The 18,017-nt window shown below is 40.2% G+C and overlaps 1 protein-coding gene across 1 annotated transcript; it reads left to right on the forward strand.

The window, feature by feature from the left end:
* The first annotated feature begins 1,086 nt into the window (after positions 1-1,086).
* LOC150082483 (uncharacterized) lies at positions 1,087-12,857 on the forward strand. The gene is made up of 4 exons (XM_090378642.1): positions 1,087-1,261; positions 11,946-12,034; positions 12,147-12,260; positions 12,349-12,857. Exons 2-4 carry the CDS (start codon positions 11,965-11,967, stop codon positions 12,540-12,542), a joined length of 378 nt encoding a protein of 125 aa, XP_090234768.1. The 5' UTR covers positions 1,087-1,261; positions 11,946-11,964; the 3' UTR covers positions 12,543-12,857.
* Positions 12,858-18,017: the final 5,160 nt, after the last annotated feature.

The following is an 18,017-nucleotide window of genomic DNA, read 5'->3' on the forward strand; positions in this document are numbered from 1 at the left end:
GTTAAGTAATTCTGCCGGTCTCCTACTTTAGGGTACAAACAACTAGGCGCTCTCTTAGATGACTTCCTTGTCTTTTCTTCACACTTACATCTCTGAAAAAAGAACAAGAACTTTATAGCAATGCTCTTCACAATATATAGGAATGAATGAGGACTTCAGTACTCTCCTTATCTTGTATGCTTTTCATCCAGATAACAGCCCTCGACCTCAGAATATGCGCAACAATAACTTTTCCATTATGCAAATAAAATTTTATAGTTCAGAACCATAAAAATCGTGCATTTGTTTATAAATATATAAATCACTATATGTAGTAATTTATTTATAAATATATCCCAATTTTAATAAACAATACAATTATAAAAATACTATGATTTGGCACAAAACAGTCTGGAAAGAGTTCATTAATATTTCATAATTAAAATAATAATTTAAAACGGTTTTATAAAGCAAATATTTACGAAATACCTAACATTTTGGTAGGAGTGGCAAAATATGGACCATGAACCCTTTGTATTTGTAAAAAAATTGTGGAAATAAGGGGGTGAGGACCACTACGAAATCGTTAATCTTTTGATGATGACCAACATTGACGTGCCGACCTGAACGAATTCTGTAAATTCGTTTCCCATTGTGGTTGAACGCAGTTTATTTTTTGTAATACTAAAGCGTCTCCTGATGTTAGATCAAACGTACCTTGAGATGGTAAAGGTACTCGAAAAGAAAGAGAGACTGCGTCCTTTATATCTTATCACTCTGATAACTGAAGTGAGTACTCTGAATGGGGAGTCCCCTGCAATCAGATTCCACTTCAGCGTTTAAATGGATCGCTCATTAATGAGTCTGAATTTAACTTTCCCTCGATAATTTAAGATCAGAAGATAACTAATTGGTAAGTGAATCCAGTTTTACAACCATTTCTCCATATTTTCTATTTATAATTTGAAAAATAAGCCTAGCAGATGTTGCTCTTTGACTAGAGCGCTATTGGTCTAACGAATAGAAACGGGATGGACTATTTATACGACTGGTTTACGATAAAGGGATCAACAACGGAAGCGAGGTTGGCCGTGTGGCGTCCTGCAGGACGCCACACGGCCAACCTCGCTTCCGTTTTCCGTTGTGTTCTGCATTAAATGTGCTCTGCATTAAAGTGATTTCTAGTGTTGAATACATCTCCAAAACTGAAGACTTTTTATACCGTCTGAACCGAGATATGCTGAATCCAGTTCGAGTGCTCTTAGACTTCTACTTTGGCCAGGTAATTTTTAAATTCATAAATAATCCTTAACTTGATATATGGAAAGTCTCAATTACTCCACCATGAGCTGCTACCTCCCACAGTCACCATTCTACTCTTCCGTTTAGGTTGAGTCGCTATTTGGATTCCATTGTTATTGGTCTCTTGAATCTCTCATTTGTTGGCATCTCTGAAAGCCTGTGTTCTCTTTTAGACATTGGAGTCATTCGCATTTGGGTCTTCCTGGTAGTCTCTTATCTCCAATTCTTTCATATTTTTTTGAATCTGTTCCGATTTGTCCATCCGATAGTCAACGTTACTTTATTCTATCTGTTCATTTTGGATGTTTATATCTTCTATGTTCCTTCCAATTTGCATTAATTTTCTTTTATTTATATTAATATTTATTCCATAATTGTCGCTTATTTTATTGATGTTTGTTAAAATTTCTTTGAGTTGTTCTTTGGTTTCTGTTATGGTCACAACACCATCTGCATATTTTATGTGGTTTATATTTTTACCATTTATTATTGTGCCTCTTTTTCCTTCAATTGCTTCTCATTAGTGTTCCTTGATCTAGTGGTATTTTTTGTATTTGTTTGTTTGTAGGTGTTTTCTTTGTTTAGGAGGTTTCTCATTTGTCTTTTTTCTGTCCATACATCTAAGATTTCTGTTGTAATCCAAGGATTGGTTTTGGTTTAGCTCCTAAGGTTTCTAGAGCTGCATCTTTAATTGCTTGTTTGGTTTTCTCCCATATATTTTCCACAGATGATGGATAGTTTGTATCTTTTAATTTTTCCTCAAGTATTTTCCCATAAATTTCTTTTATTTTGTCTTTCTCAAATCTTGATGTATTTCATGTTGTTCCATTGTTCTTTGGCTTTGTGTTTTAATTTTCCGTTTAATCTGTACTTCTTAAGTTTCCATTAAGAAGAACAGATTTTGAATAGATCATTTCCAGTTGTTGTTTATTAAGATGTAGTCGATGCAATTTTTTGTATTTCCGTTTGGTGATGTCCATATGCATTTATGTTGAATCTGTGGTAGAACAGTGAGTTGGTGATGAACAGTTTGTTTTCTAGTGTTGAGTACCTCTCCAAAACTGCGGACTTTTTATACTGTCTGAACCGAAGCTGTCATGCTGGCTGAATCCATTTCGTCTTCTTAGATGTCTACTTTGGCCAGGTAATTTGCAATTCATAAATTGATTCATTCATCTGTTTGTGATCTTGCTGTCCCAACTAGTCGACCCTCTTTTGTGGATCGTGATCTGCTCACTCCCCAAGCTGGAGCGCCGAAGCTCATTTCTGACCTGCCTTGTGCCCTGCCCGAGTGTTCCTTCTCACCACAAGCTAAAGTACGCTCCATTTCCTCCAAGGCAAACCACCCGGAATACACTCAATCTTCAAACCCCACTTCTTGGTATTCACAACTTTCATCATCTAGGGACGAGCTTCAGCCCTCCTGCCTCTGTAATAACCACCAGAAAAAAAGATAACCAGTTAGTTGACGGCAGTGATATAATACCAGCTAATCATCAGGGAGATCCATCCAACCCTGCTGGACCTGGTCCTAACCCGATCCAGGAAATCATTGTTAGATCCTGAGGGTTTCATATGTACAAATGCTGATAACGAAACCCACGGATAACCCCAATCTCTGATATCCCCTCCATTCAAGATGGAGGATATCAGAGATATCCGACGGATAATACAATCCCCGTAGATTTCTGGATGCAACGACTAGAGGAACTCTACCAAATTACAGCAGTGCAGACTAAATGCAAGATATTTGCATTGAGACAGTTCAGCAAATAAGGCAAGTGGCATCAAGAGCCTCTTTGAAAATGAACATAAATTAGCAATTGAGGTAAGAGCGATTAAAAGTAAGCATTCTTCACATGCATCTTTCATAATCACGTGTTCGCATGAATCGTCATAGACGGTACTTGAGCTGAAGTCGTGGCCTTAAGGAATACTGGTTAAACTATACAAAGACAGGTATCAAAAGGAACCTACCAGGATTCCACCATACCAACCCGATGCATAGCAACTAATTAATTCAACAAGTACAGCTCCTAAGAATAGTCGCCACCTTACCCTCTTCCTTCAGAAATCTGTGGTAGATTTCTGAATCTACTACATTTTGTCAAATAAATTACACACGCTCCAAACTATACGAGAAATATTTCGCAAAGGATGCGAAGAAAAACAGCAAAGAGTTCTTTACTTATATAAACTCTAGAAGGAAGGGGATGAATCAGATTGGTACACTTCATATCGATGATTTGACTGTTGATGATCCTGCTCAGATAGAACAAACTGAACGAGTCTTTTGCATCTACATTCACGCATGAGGAGTTACTCAGGGAGGAGAATGCCAGAGGTGAATTAAACTCTGGCAGTGAGATATATGATTTTGTAATAACTGAGAGTAAAGTGGAGGAGAAATTGTTGAAGATAAACACAAGAAAGGCACCCGGGGTGGATGGTATCTATCCAGTTATATTAAAGGAGGCAGCAAAGGACGTAAGCAAACCCTTAGCCATAATTATGAGAGCATCCTTGGACTCAGGGGAGATCCTCACGGACTGGAGATGTGCAAATGTGACCCCAATTCACAAAGGAGGATCAAAGGCTGACACAAGTAATTATAGACCTGTGAGTTTAACTTCTGTTCCCGGAAAATTAATGGAGGCACTGGTTAAAGAAGCACTGCAGGATCATCTAGACAAGACTTCAGTTATAGCTCGGACACAGCATGGTTTTGTTAAGGGGAAGTCTTGCCTGACCAACTTGATTGGATACTATGATGCAGTCACAAAAGAACTGGATGCAGGGAATAGCTTTGATATTATATACTTGGATCTTAGAAAGGCTTTTGATACTGTTGCACATGGAAGACTGCTGCACAAATTGGAGCAGTGTGACATTGGAGGCAAATTGCTGCTATGGATAAAGGGGTGGTTGAGGGGGAGAAGACAGAGAGTGGTAATCAATGGACACTGCTCATCGTGGACTGATGTTATTAATGGAGTCCCTCAGGGGTCAGTGTTGGGTCCATTATTGTTTTCAGTATTCATAAATGTTATTGATGATGGCATATATGTGGCTTAATGTCCAAGTTTGCAGACGATACAAAGGTTGGCAGAGTTGTTAAGGACACTAATGAGAGTACGCTGCTGTAACAGGATCTAGAAAAGTTGAGGAGATGGGCTGAGCGATTGAAACTGAAGTTTAACATTGACAAATGTAAAGTACTACATATGGGAAACAGTAACCTCAAAGTAATATATCAATTGTGTGGTACTACACTGACAATGGTAGAGAATGGAAAGGATCTGGGGGTAATTGTGGAGGCAGACATGAAGTTCACTGAGCAGTGCAGTAGCTCATGGTGTCTTGTCAATGAATGATATACAGGAATTTTTCTAGCAGGGATAAGGAGGTGATTATTCCCTTGTATAAGGCAATTGTCAGGTCACACTTTGAGTACAGTACTGTATACAGGTCAGGAGACCTAATTTCAAGAAGGATGTAGAGCTGCTGGAACGAGTACAGAGAAGGGCAACAAGATTAGTGAATGGAACAAAGGGTTGCTCTTACGAAGAAAGACTTAAGGTTTTTTGCAAATTACAGTGTTTGGAGACTAGGCACCTGCGAGGTGATCTGATAGAGGTGTACAATGCCTTGAATGGTTTGAGCATGCTCAATGCTGATGGGATTCTTTCTCTAGCTCAGAATAATCCCCTGAGAGGGCATAAATTCAAATTGAGGAAAGACAGATGTAGGATAGACGTGCGGAAGTTCACCTTTAGCCAGTGGGTGGTTGATTGCTGGAACAAACTTCCATTTGTCGTTGTAGAAGTTGACAGCTTAAATAGATTCAAGGAAGAACTAGACAAATATTTGGAGCGAATGGATTGGTGAAATGAGAAGGCTTTTTTTAATTTTAATTAATTTATTTTTTTTTGGCTGATGCTATATAAGCTTGCTTTCTTGCATCATGTGCTTTTACTAATGTTAATGCTAGAGTCTCTTCCTAAGAGAATTTGATTTTTAGCTAACTAACTGAACCTTGGCTGTCAGATGATAAAAACCTTGATCTAATCCTCCACACCGTGCGCTTAGCAATTGTAGAGCCAATAAAATGGGTGGAGGAGTGATTATATTCTATGGAAACCACTGGAAATCTAGAAAATTTACTCCGAGTAAAACTCAGAAATGTGAGAATGTATGGGCCATCTTGAAACACAAAGAGATGTACCATCCGGATAGGCCTGCCTGGTTTATTACTAAGAAATCTCAATTTGTAAGGAACAGTTCATTAATGTTATCAACATCTTACCAAATAAGGCTACTATTGGGCCGGATGGCTTCCCCAATTTGAAATCAAGATATCCTCAATTTATATTGTTGAAACCGTTTTATACATTTTCCAGTACATAAGGAAAGTGTAATGACTCATTAGCATTAGTAGAGGCATTCGATGCAAGAAAGCAAGCTTATGCAGCATCAGCCAAAAAAAAAAAAAACAAAATAAATAAAGAAATAACCACTTCCACTTCACACCTATCTTCGTTCGAAATACCTGTCCAGCTGAGCCTTAAACTTATTTAGGCTATCAACTTCCACGACAAGGGATGGAAGTCTGTTCCACCAACCAACCACCCGCTGGCTAAAGGCAAATTTCCGCACGTCTATCCTACATCTGTCTTTCCTCGATTTGAATTTATGCCCTCTCATGTGATTATTCTGAGCAAGAGGAAGAATCCCATCAGCATTGAGCATGCTCAAACCATTCAAGGCTTTATACACCTCTATCAGATCACCTCGCTTGTGCCTAGTCTCCAGACACTGTAATTTGCAAAACTTAAGCCTTTCTTCGTAAGAGCACCCCTTTGTTCCATTCACTAATCTTGTTGCCCTTCTCTGTACTCGTTCCAGCAGCTCTACATCCTTCTTGAAATGAGGCCTCCAGACCTGTATACAGTACTCTAGGTGTGGTCTGACCATTGCCTTATACAATGGAATAATCACCTCCTTATCCCTTCTAGAAAAATTCGTGTATATCATTGACAATAGACCATGAGCTACTCTTGCAGCATGTCTGCACTGCTCAGAGAACTTCATATCTGCCTGCACAACCACCTCCAGGTCCCTTTCATTCTCTACCACTGTCAGTGTAGTACCACAGAGTTGATACGTTGCTCTGGGGTTGCTGTTTCCCATGTGTAGTACTTTACATTTGTCAATGTTAAACTTCATTTGCCACCTCTCAGCCCATCTGCTCAACCTTTCCAGATCCTGTTGCAGCAGCATAGTGTCAGTAGTGTCCTTAACAATCCTGCCAACCTTTGTATCGTCTGCAAACTTGGACATTAAGCTTGATATACCATCATCAATATCATTTATAAATACAGAAAACAATAATGGACCCAATACTGAACTCTTAGGGACTCCACTAATAACATTAGTTCACGATGAGCAGTGTCCATTGATTACCACTCTCTGTCTTCTCTCCCTCTTGCAGCAATTTGCCTCTAATGCCACACTGCTCCAATTTGTGCAGCAGTCTTCCATGTGCAACAGTATCAAAACCCTTTCTAAGATCCAAGTATATAATATCAACGTTATTCCCTGCATCCAGTTCTTTTGTGACTGCATCATAGTATCCAATCAAGTTGGTCAGGCAAGACTTCCCCTTAACAAAACCATGCTGTTTCCGAGCTATAACTGAAGTCTTGTCTAGATGATCCTGCACTGCTTCTTTAAGCAGTGCCTCCATTAATTTTCCGGGAACAGAAGTTAAATTAACAGGTCTATAATTACTTGTGTCAGTCTTTGATCCTCCTTTGTGAATTGGGGTCACATTTGCCCATCTCCAGTCTATGGGTACCTCCCCTGAGTCCAAAGAAGCTCTCATAATTATGGCTAGGGGTTTGCTTACTTCCTTTGCTGCCTCCTTTAATATAACTGGATAGATCCCATCCACCCCAGGTGCCTTTCTTGTATTTATATTCAATAATTTCTCCTCCAAATTATCCACTTATAAATTATCCACTTTACTCTCAGTTATTACAAGATTCTCTAGCTTACTGCCAGAGTTGAATACTCATCTGGGATTCCCCTCGCTGAATAACTCCTCATGTGTGAATGTAGATGCAAAATACCCATTTAGTTTGTTAGCTACCTGAGCAGGATCATCAACAGTGACCCATCGATATCAAGTGGACCAATCTGATTCATCCCCTTCCTTCTAGAGTTTACATAATTAAAGAACTCTTTGCTGTTTTTCTTTGCATCCTTTGCCAAGGATTTCTCGTAATCTGCCTTCGCCTGCCTAACCTCATTTGTAACTTGGTTGCATATCAACTTGTATCTATCATAGGCGTCTGTGTCACGTGTTAATTTGTATGTATCCCATGCATTTTTCTTCTCTGCCATATGCCTCATTAGTTCATCTGACATCCATTTTGGCCTAAACCTTGAACAATATTTCTTAGTTGGTATGTAAAGCCTAGTAGCTTCCAAGATAAGTTCTTTGAATGCTTCCCATTTTGAATTTGCTGTTGGTAACATCATCAGTTGGTCCCACTGTATAGAATTTAATTACTGTCTCAGTCCACCGTAGTCGCCTTTACGAAAGCAATAACCCTTCCCTTTACCCCTAATGGTAGTTACCTCTTTGAGTAAATCCCACTGTGATCACTGCCACCTAGTGGTTCCTTTATCTGCAGATTCTTAATGCATGAAGAATCACTACTGATAATCAGATCAAGAGTATTACTCCCTCTAGTTGCCTACCGAACACGCTGATGTAGAAAACAATCATCCAATAAATCCACAAAAGCCTTGCTAGTGTGTGAGTGACCAACCCCCAAATTCCAGTCAATATTTGGGAAATTAAAATCTCCCATTATAAGACACTCTGATTTACTGGCCCACTCTATTTCCCTGTACAGTTCCTTATTATACTCATCAGAGTCATTAGGCCTATAGCACACTCCTACTCTCAATTTTGATCTCCCAATGTTTATGTCACACCAAACTGACTCCACACTGCCCTGTGCATCGATGTCGACTGGCTTCACTTCCTTGGTTTTTATGTGTTTCTTAACTAATAACATAACCCCTCTTCCCTTCCTATCCTGTCTATCCTTTCTGTAGACGTTGTACTCCCCAAATTGCAGTTCTGCATCCTTTATATCTGTGTGACACCACGTCTCTGATATCCCAACAATATCTGCCTTCGATGTTTTGAGCAATACCTCAAATTCATCAAATTTATTTACTAAACTCCTAGCATTGGTGTACACGCAAGTATACCTGCACCTGTTTCTATTCTTAGCTACCCTAACACAACCCATGTGTTTACTTGTACCGCAATGGCTCCCAGCAGTCTCTGAAATACCATGCATCTTGTTTTTCAGGCTTCTGCTCATTTCAATTGAAGCAGTGCAAGAATCACTTCCACCTCTGCCAGTGGCTACTGTTAATCTATTAGTCCTTGTATCCCCCCCAACTAGCAGTTTTCCGACCCACCTAACTCTGCCTCGACAGCATCAGCAAAAATTCTTGCACCCTTTCTATTTAAGTGTATCCCATCCCTGTAGAAGCAATCTCTCCTGTTAACAAGTACAGTTCAGGCTGAAAAAAATTCTACCCCTTGAGCCTTGCACAATCTTTCCAGGGCCGAATTGATCGACAAGGCTCTCATCAAATACTCCCTCGTATCGTGTCTGGGCAGAATTGCAGACACTTTCAAATTCAACCCTAATTCTCGGCTTTTGTTCAACAGTGACCTGTACTTGTTGAGTAATTCCGCCGGTCTCCTACTCTTAATGTCATTAGTGCCAACGTGTACAACTATATCACCTTTTGTGCCCTTAAAAGATGATATCCGCTCTACAACGTCATCAACCTTTGCTCCTGGCAGACATATCCTGGTCCTGTTCCACCTATCATCTCTTCTCTTTGTAGTACCTACTCTTGATGAGTCCTACTTTGTGGGACCCATCACTATGTCAAACCGGTTCCAAAAACAAATATCCAAAGTAACCGACTGATTTCCGTCCTATATTGGATGCTCCCTCATGAAAATCTTTGAAAGGCAGTCACTCTCTGCAATAATTGACCACTACCTCGTTGACAGACCATGGCATCCCTACACCTTGCTGCACCACCAATCTACTATAAAAAATCTGCTTGACAAGTCGGTTCGGATTCAACATACTATCAGTGACAGAGATGATCTTCTTTTACATAAAATCAGCTTTCGACAATGTGTCAATTGAAGCACTGCTTCATGTATTAAAGAATTACTTCAAAGGCAACCACCTCACTTAGCAATTGCAGAGCTAACCAAATGGCACTGCAATTTCGTTAAGGTGGTCGCCTTCGCAACCTCCTTAACGAAAGGATGCTGTTAATATCCCATAGTCACTAGGAGACTATGACAACGGTAAGAAGAGGAGTACCACAACGTTGGGAGTTATCTACCACGCTCTTTGCACTCATCTTAGAACTATTTCTAGCGAACTTTACAAACTTCAGCTTTTAAGCTGATGACCTGAAGTTGCTCGTCATCTCTGATGACATGAAAACCGTTAAAGAAATAAATCAAAATACTGCTGAACGAATCAATCTACTTGTTGACTACTTAGAGATGGCAGAGCTCCAACTAAATCAAAAAAGTAGTCCTCCTAAATATCTATCACCAAGAAATGGGAAAACATGATATTCAAGCTCCGATAAATCGCAGTGAAGTCAAAGGTTTCATCTCACACGGATCTTGGTCTCACCTGGGACAATAACCTCACTTTCCAGCACCATTCCAGCTATACTAAAATAAATTGAAGTATATTGAAAGGTGCCTCACGCTCGTTATGGTCCTCAGCCCCATCAAGTATTGTAAAGAAATTCCTGGATGTTGAATATTGTGATCTGAGGTGGTTGAACAGGATCCATGGAAACCCGTTCACCATCTCTAGATCTATACTACATGCAAATATGAACCAAGAAATACAGGAAATATATCCTGGAAGTCTTGAATTGAAGCACCGACCTCCAGTAAATCCTGACTAACAGGATCAAGTCAATTCATCTATCAGTCCATCTAGAGACGCATAAAATTAGAAACCTCTGTATTTCAAGACTTTGGCTGTCTTTTTAATGGATTAATTTCAACAGACTGTTAACTGAATTAATATTGTAAACTTAGTTATTTCTCCTCAATGTTCAAACCTAAGTTTTCGCCCTCTTGTGAATTATAAAACGTTTTTAAAACTCTAAAGTTGCTTTTCCTTCCAGAATCTATGATTTTTCATCCAGCAAAACAGCAAACCTACCGAAGAACGCATGCAATTGTAGACGATAGTCTCATACCCTAGTGGCCCTGTTGTGTAACACACCTTGCATAGCACGACCAGACAGATCACAGAGTTTAACTCAAATAACTGGGTCCCTGTCCACTCAATGAATATCTTTAGGAAACAAGAGGAAGTTTAGCCACTTAGAAAGGATGAATGGGGAAATTTTAAAAAAGAAAATAATATATTTTTATTCATTTATTTCGTTTAAAAGGATTCACCCCGATTCTTCTCAAAAGAAGGCTAAGTACGTGCCTAGTTCAAAGTGATTCCATCCACATTCAAACAACAGAATTAACATTATTTATTGATTTTTTAAGAATACCTACTCAGTTGAAGCCTATGCTTTTCCAGGAGTATGAATTGGTTGAGAACTGGGAGGCTAGAAGTTGTTTTCGTTTAAGTGTATCAGCAACTAATGCCATATTGGTGATGCCTATGTACTGTTGTAAGTTTTATGTGTTCTGAGGTGGATTTTCTGTTTACTGGACGAAAAACCCGAGTTTCAGGGAGAAAAAAACCATGCTGTCCTCGTCTAAAACCGGCTAACTGTGCACGTTGTGAAGAAGGCTCTTAAAGAGAGAATAGTCTTGCAACGAATTGACGTGATCCCCCAAATAAATATTAAAAGAACATTCATCGTCAAAGGAATTCATGATAATATGGATTCGAATCACGATCAATTCCAATGAGTGTACTGTTGTAATTTTTAATTGGCCACTGGACGTCTCCTTGTCGAGAATCATTACGCGGAGAGCATGATCTAATTGAACAATACCCATAATAACTCTATGGTAATCTAGAAAAGTATAAAGGACCCTAATACCATCGGTCGTTTTTCTCACCAAGGATCCGAAGTGCATCAGAAACTTGAAATTGCAATAACGGGCAACGACCAAATTATCATAAAATGGGTAGTAGCCAATGAAACGGTACATTGAATCGAAAAAGTGGATTGGGGTATTTCTTACTTCGATTAAGAGAGTCAATTATTCGTCTTCCTTAATAAACTCAATAGAGATCCATCCAGTGATTCTGATACCGTTAAGTTCACTCTCGTCAAAAAGGGCCAAAGATGTTAATCAAATGATGTCCACAAAAGAATCATACAGATTAATTTCTCTATAACTATTTTTTTAGATATCAGTCCAATGTTTGGCAATCCTCACCTCTTGACCATATTGGGCGTATCGTGGAATTAGTTGTGGGATTCTTTTGTGAACATCTGGTATAAATGTTTTCACTGTTTGTTTTTTCAATGGGATTGAACTGAATAAGATTTTGATATTTTCTTGATTATGGATATTAATCCTTTCATACCCTTCTACTTTTCAGTTCTTTCATCCCCAGAAAGATGTTTTTCCGCTACAAGATTTCCTTTGGGTTTGTTCTGGTTGGCATTCTCTTCATTTCCGCGGCTTCTGGTAAGTTAAATCATTTTTATTTTAGTCCAACTCATTTTCATACGCCAGTTGGATATCATTTTCATATAAAAGATTCATGGACTTCCTCAATGTTTTTGGTATCTCATCTTAGACAACTGCACGCGCTCCTGTCAAAATGGAGGAACCTGCAACAAGGTGACTGACGAGTGTCTCTGTCCAGATGGATATTACGGATCGTTTTGCGAATCGACGAGTTCCATATTAAGTAGGTAATCTTTCTTGTTGCTTTAATTTCCAGTCTTCGTGTGTGTCTAAGAGGAAATGCTAATTGTACATACAATTGTTCTTTTCAGATAAAGGAGGAGGCATCAGTGGTGGTAATGTTGGAACCATTGTGGGATTTTCCATACTAAGTTTGGTCCTAGCGGTCGCAGGAATGGCTTGTCGATACTGTTGCTATCAAGAGATAATGAGGAGATTTCGACATGGTTTTTTAACTCCCACTTCGGACTATGGCAGCATGAACACACCTCTACACCGGATTTAAGGTCCTGGGGGAAATATTTTAGAAGTCCTAAAAATAAGGTTGTAGAAGACCTGGACCAACAATAAGCTCATCCTTCCATGGTTCTCCTCGACGCTGAGCACTGGAACACGCCTGTAAATTCAACCTTGCTTCCTGCTTTTACTTCTTAGACTTCGACAAGGGAGAGTCATCCATCTGGTTCACCACCTATTCACAATGCCAGGGACATTGAATTTTGCAATGAATTGATCGAGTTCAGAAACTTGGTCAGCAAATTTCTGAATGAAACTTAATTCCAGCTGGATCCTAAGTGTAACGTTTGTTCTTTTAAATAAATTGTCGTGGTTTATGTAAGTGTCTTATTGTGTAGTGTCAAAGTGAGAGTGTTCTTAACTAGGTTACAAAGAACATTCAATATAGTCCAGGGCATGCACCTATCTGAAATCCGGGGAGTTCCGAATGATCCTTCCCTAGATTATCACAAAAATATATTGACCTCTTTTGTCTCCACTTGAACCAAGGATTCATATAATTCAAAAAAATAGGCAAGGCTCCCATAAGGCACACGCAGTGTTTATATTGTGAGATAACAAAAAACCTTTTTCAACAATTGTCAAGGACTGTTTGTCTCTAAATGATCTACAATGATCTTAGTTAACAAGTACAGGGCAATGTTGAGAAAAAGTCGTGAGTTAGGATTAAATTTGAAAGTGCCTGCAGTTCTGTCCAGCGATAGGAGGGAATATATAACGAGAGTCTTGGCAGTCAGTTTGGCCCTGGAAAGATTGTGCAAGGTTCATTCATGGGGGTAGGATTTTTCTCAACGTGGTCTGTGCTTGTTAACAGGAGAGACTCTTTTCACAGGGATGAGATACACTTAAATAGAAAGAGTGCAAGAATATTTGCTAATGATATCGAGGCAGTGTTAAGTGGGTCGGAAAACTACCAGCATATTTCGGGTACTTTTGGAATATGCAAATACATATGCTGTGTAGGGTTACTAAGAGGGAAAACAGGCGCATGTACACTGAATTATTACCACCCCTATGAAAACTGAATGCGTCCTGTTGACACGTGAGGTACGAGTGTGCGCAGTTAGTCGACCTACATAGCATAGATAAGATGTCAGTGGATGCAAGTTGGACGTTAGAAGACTGGAAGAAAGTGTGCTGGTCGATTGAGTCACGTTATTTACTCCAAACCGTGGATGGTCGTGTACGGATTTGGTGTCAACAACATGAAGCTCTTCATCCATCATGCATGGTATCAAAAGTGCAGGCTGGTGAAGGCAGTTGTATGGTGTGGAGCATGTTTCACTAGCAGGAACTTTGACCCCTGGTGCATGTGGAACAACGTATCAGTGGTCTCCGCTATCATCAACTGTTTGCTGATTGTGTACATCCCGCTATGTTACACCTTTTCCCCAATGGTGATGGTGTCTTCCAAGATGACAATGTGCCAAGCCATCGGGCGCTTGATGAAAACCACAGCAAAGTACACTCAATTTCAAAGTCTGATCTGAGCCCATAATGGTAGCGGTGGTATAGGACATGCTGCCGAGGTAGGGTTGGTTCTTTGTTGTAGGGTATTGGCCACATAAGCAACTTAGCAAAAAGAAAATCGACCACTCTGTGGTGGTTTTCCGGACCATAAAACCGTGCTACTCTCGCCTGAGACCGACTAACTCAGCCCCCATGTGAAAAGGGCCCATAAAAATTCTTCGTGTTACTGAGGGGATTTGAACTCAGGTCTTTCCCACCTGGTGTGGGGAAAACTTTGATTATAACTGTTCTACCCGCTGTTTCACCCGCACGGACTGATTTTGCAATGAAATTCTCCTGATAGGAGCAGGAGGGTGTTATAGGGGAGTATAATTATAAAATTGGATACGATGTGTACAGTTTTATCGGACCAGTCCAAGACTAGAATTTGATCCAGAGAAAATAAGATACAGAAGCTTAAGGTCCGGGACAGTTCAGCGTGCTTCCAAATATTGCAGTTTGAGGAACACAGGGGTTAGAAGATTCTATGGTAAAACATAGAATTGTGTATAGAAAGACAGTGGACGAATTTATTTTGCAATGATTCTATTTGCTGTATCCAAATTGTACAGTGAGGGTTCCATTTAGGGGTAGCATACTCCAATATGGGAAGGACAGTTGCTTAAAATAGAAGTACAAAGAACCGAGGATCTTGGAACCAGTATGTCTGTCGTTTGATGAAGACAACTTGTTCTTTTGCTAGGTCCGGAAGTTTTCGTTAAAATCGCAATTTTCTTATGAACCGTCAGCTGACAAAAGATTCCTTCCAGATTGTGAAAAGCCCTTTGCATTAATATCACGTATTGGTTTGAGATAATCATTGCAACTCCACCTCCTGCCCTCGTGGGTGGGTGGAAGGTGGAGTCACAATCGAATAAGTCGTGAACCCGGATGATAAAACTCTACCAGTTTTATCATAATGGTTCACTAAGGAAAATCTTAGAGGTAATGACTAAGAGGGTGCAATCCAAGGACATTTAGATGGATATGGAAGTCTGAATAACGCATAACATGGTTTTGTTAAGGAAAAATCATGTCTGACTAACTTAGTGGCCTATTTTTAATCAGGGGCAGAAGGCGTTATGTCAAAATTTTCAGATGAGGGAAAGATTGGTAGAGTCGTTAATAATCAGTACTAAGCAGTGCTCCTTCAGGATGACTGGCTTCAAGAATGGTCAGAAAAGTGGCAGCTAAGTTCTTATGCAGCGAAATACAAGGACTTCCACTTGTCAACCAGACACCTCAGAGGGGACCTGATTGAAGTTTATAAGAGGGGTTAGTAAAATGAACAAAGGCGGATTGTCACTGTTAGAGAGAATTCCAGAACTCATTTGGAATTGGTTGGTCCCCTTTGGGGACCAATAAATATTACACGCGGACAGCCATAAATAACTCAATTATAAAAAAATATATACAGTGCAACCTCGATATATCTAAGTTTTGGGTATACCTCGGGTATGATCATGTGGAATGATTCAAGATGGTGAATTCGCAGATGAACAGTTGTACATCTGCGCATTAGCGCTGTAATATAAACGAATTAGCGCCGTAATATAAACTTCTCCGGGACAAGTCCCTAAATAAAATGGCACTCAACAAATCGGGCATGAAGAATAGCAGATAATTATTGTGCTCAAACAAGATTGGAAATCTCAAGCTAAAGCCATTGTGCATCAATAAAATTCGAAGTCCCTGGTGTTTTAAGCACATCATCATGAAATCCCTACCCGGGATTTATAAAAATGGTTCCAACGGTTGGATGACGAGTGATATTTTTGGTTCATAGCTTCAAAGTGAGTTGGTACCATCGATGAGACGCCGCCACAAAACCTGAAGAAAGGCTTCGTTACTGTTGGATCACTGTCCAGCTCATCCTTCGGTTGATGTCCTGAAATCGAAATATGGCACCATCAGAATCGGGTTTATGTCAAGGAACACACTTGCATTCGAGTCATCAAAGCCTACTATCAATGAGCTACTTGGTGTTGCTGACTCGAAAATTCAATTTTAGCAGCATTTTCAGAACAAGAAGCAAAGGCTGCTTGTAACGTAATTGGTGGCAATCTTGGAGCAAATGAACTGGCTGTTTGGATTGAGGTGGATGCGGAATATTCAGTTGCGCATTACCTGAGCGCTGCAGAAATCGCAGCCTCTGCAATTGTAAAGACAATCGACAAACAGAAGGCCACTGACATAAGGAGTGTCTTTTTTTTTTCGTCTATAGCAGGCTTCGTTTATAACGCGGATAATAAAGTTGTCGCCTGGCACTCGCATTGTATCGAGGTTGCTGTATTTTTATTTGAAGATGGATTTGTTTTACAGTCAATGAGCGGCATCTGGCGGTAAAAACCGGAGTGTACCAAATGCAACAGAAACTTCCACGTACTGTAAACATCTTTAGGCGAACTGGAGTACTGAATTAGGACAAGGTCAAGACTACTCTCTTGACTAACGTGCTCACGAATACCTTAAAGGAAGAGTGAATCGCAATGTCACCACGTGCGACCAGAAAGTAGTTGTAGGTCACGATGCTTGTTGACTTCCACGATTCATTGAAGCGGTCATTTCAGAGAAATCTGGGTCAACGTGCTTTTCTAAGAAGCCATGTCGAAATCACAGTGATTATCTAGAGGGTACACTGCTGGACAAAATTAAGAGAACACGTAGAAAGCGTGGTGTAACTCTGCACCTTGCGATTAAGCTGTACAAAATTTGGTCTGGTGGTGTACCATAGAACAGTGATGAAACGAAGAGCCACCGAGAAACTTGGGTCAGGTATAAGGAACATTTATAGGGGCTGTATAAGAATTACCAAAATGGTCGCCTTACATAGTCCATACCAGGTGCGCGAAAACATGGTCACATGACATCAATATGGTGTATAATCCCCTCCAACGATTAAACAGGCTTGATATAAGGGTCGATATAAAAGTGTCTATAACTTTCTGTGGAACAAATCCCATTAGTCCACCTCACCTTAGCTCACCAAGTGACCGAGGAGTTGGCTGTTGGCGTGCAATGGGATTCCCATTGCTGGCCACTGCAGTTATTGAATATCTTCAGTTTAAAGATATTCCTCCACCACTTCAGCTCTATGTGCAGTAGCCTTGTGCATGAAATGAAAATCTGAGGCAACTGCACTCTGGAAAGGTCGCAAGTAGGGTTCGATGAGATGTTCTCGGTACCTCTGCATAATTACGGTACCCCTACTAAAAACATGAAGAGGGGTGTGGCCGTCGATCATTATTCCGCCTTACATGAGAGAACACCACCTCAACTGCAAGTGTCCCCGTCTGTGATGTGCGAGGGATGGTCCAGTCTTCTTCGTTATTTCCAGATGAGATAATGTCTAGAATCTGTTTTTATGCTAAAACAGGACTCATCAGAAAACAGAACTGTACCCCATTTGTCCAGGATCCAAGTCACATGTCATGGCACCTGTTTCGACGAGCTCTGTGGTGGTTTGGGGTTAATGGAATACAAACCACTGACTGCCTTGGGTAGAACAAACTTGAACTGAGCCTTCTGAACACAGTGCGTTGGAGATGTTTTCACTTTGACTGCAGCAACCTCAAGTGACAGTTGATGACAGGACATTGTACGGGGTTCCGTCTTGTAGTTACAGCTAGATAGCTGGCTTTTGTGATTTATGTAGCCCTCGGGCTACCTTGGCCATCTCTTCTTGTAACGATTCCTGTCTCTTGAAAATGCTTCCATAGTGGCATAGTGTTTGAGCAAGGCGCCACCGATGATTTCCCACATCTGGGCCATCAGTACTCTTGTGATGTATACAGAACTTCTGTAAAAGCCAGAAAAACTGTAGCGTGTAGTATGTAAAAAGTGTTGTGTTGAGTTCTGTTGTAATATTCTGTCTGCTCGGCTGCAAGTCTCTAGTTGGACTCCACGTTGCCCACCAACACCACAGCCTGACTCACTGTGAGGTGAGTCAGGCTGT

This window comes from Mastigoproctus giganteus, chromosome 7, assembly GCF_048544385.1.
Source record: "Mastigoproctus giganteus isolate SK-2022 chromosome 7, ASM4854438v1, whole genome shotgun sequence".
In the NCBI taxonomy this organism is placed as follows: Eukaryota; Metazoa; Arthropoda; class Arachnida; order Uropygi; family Thelyphonidae; genus Mastigoproctus; species Mastigoproctus giganteus.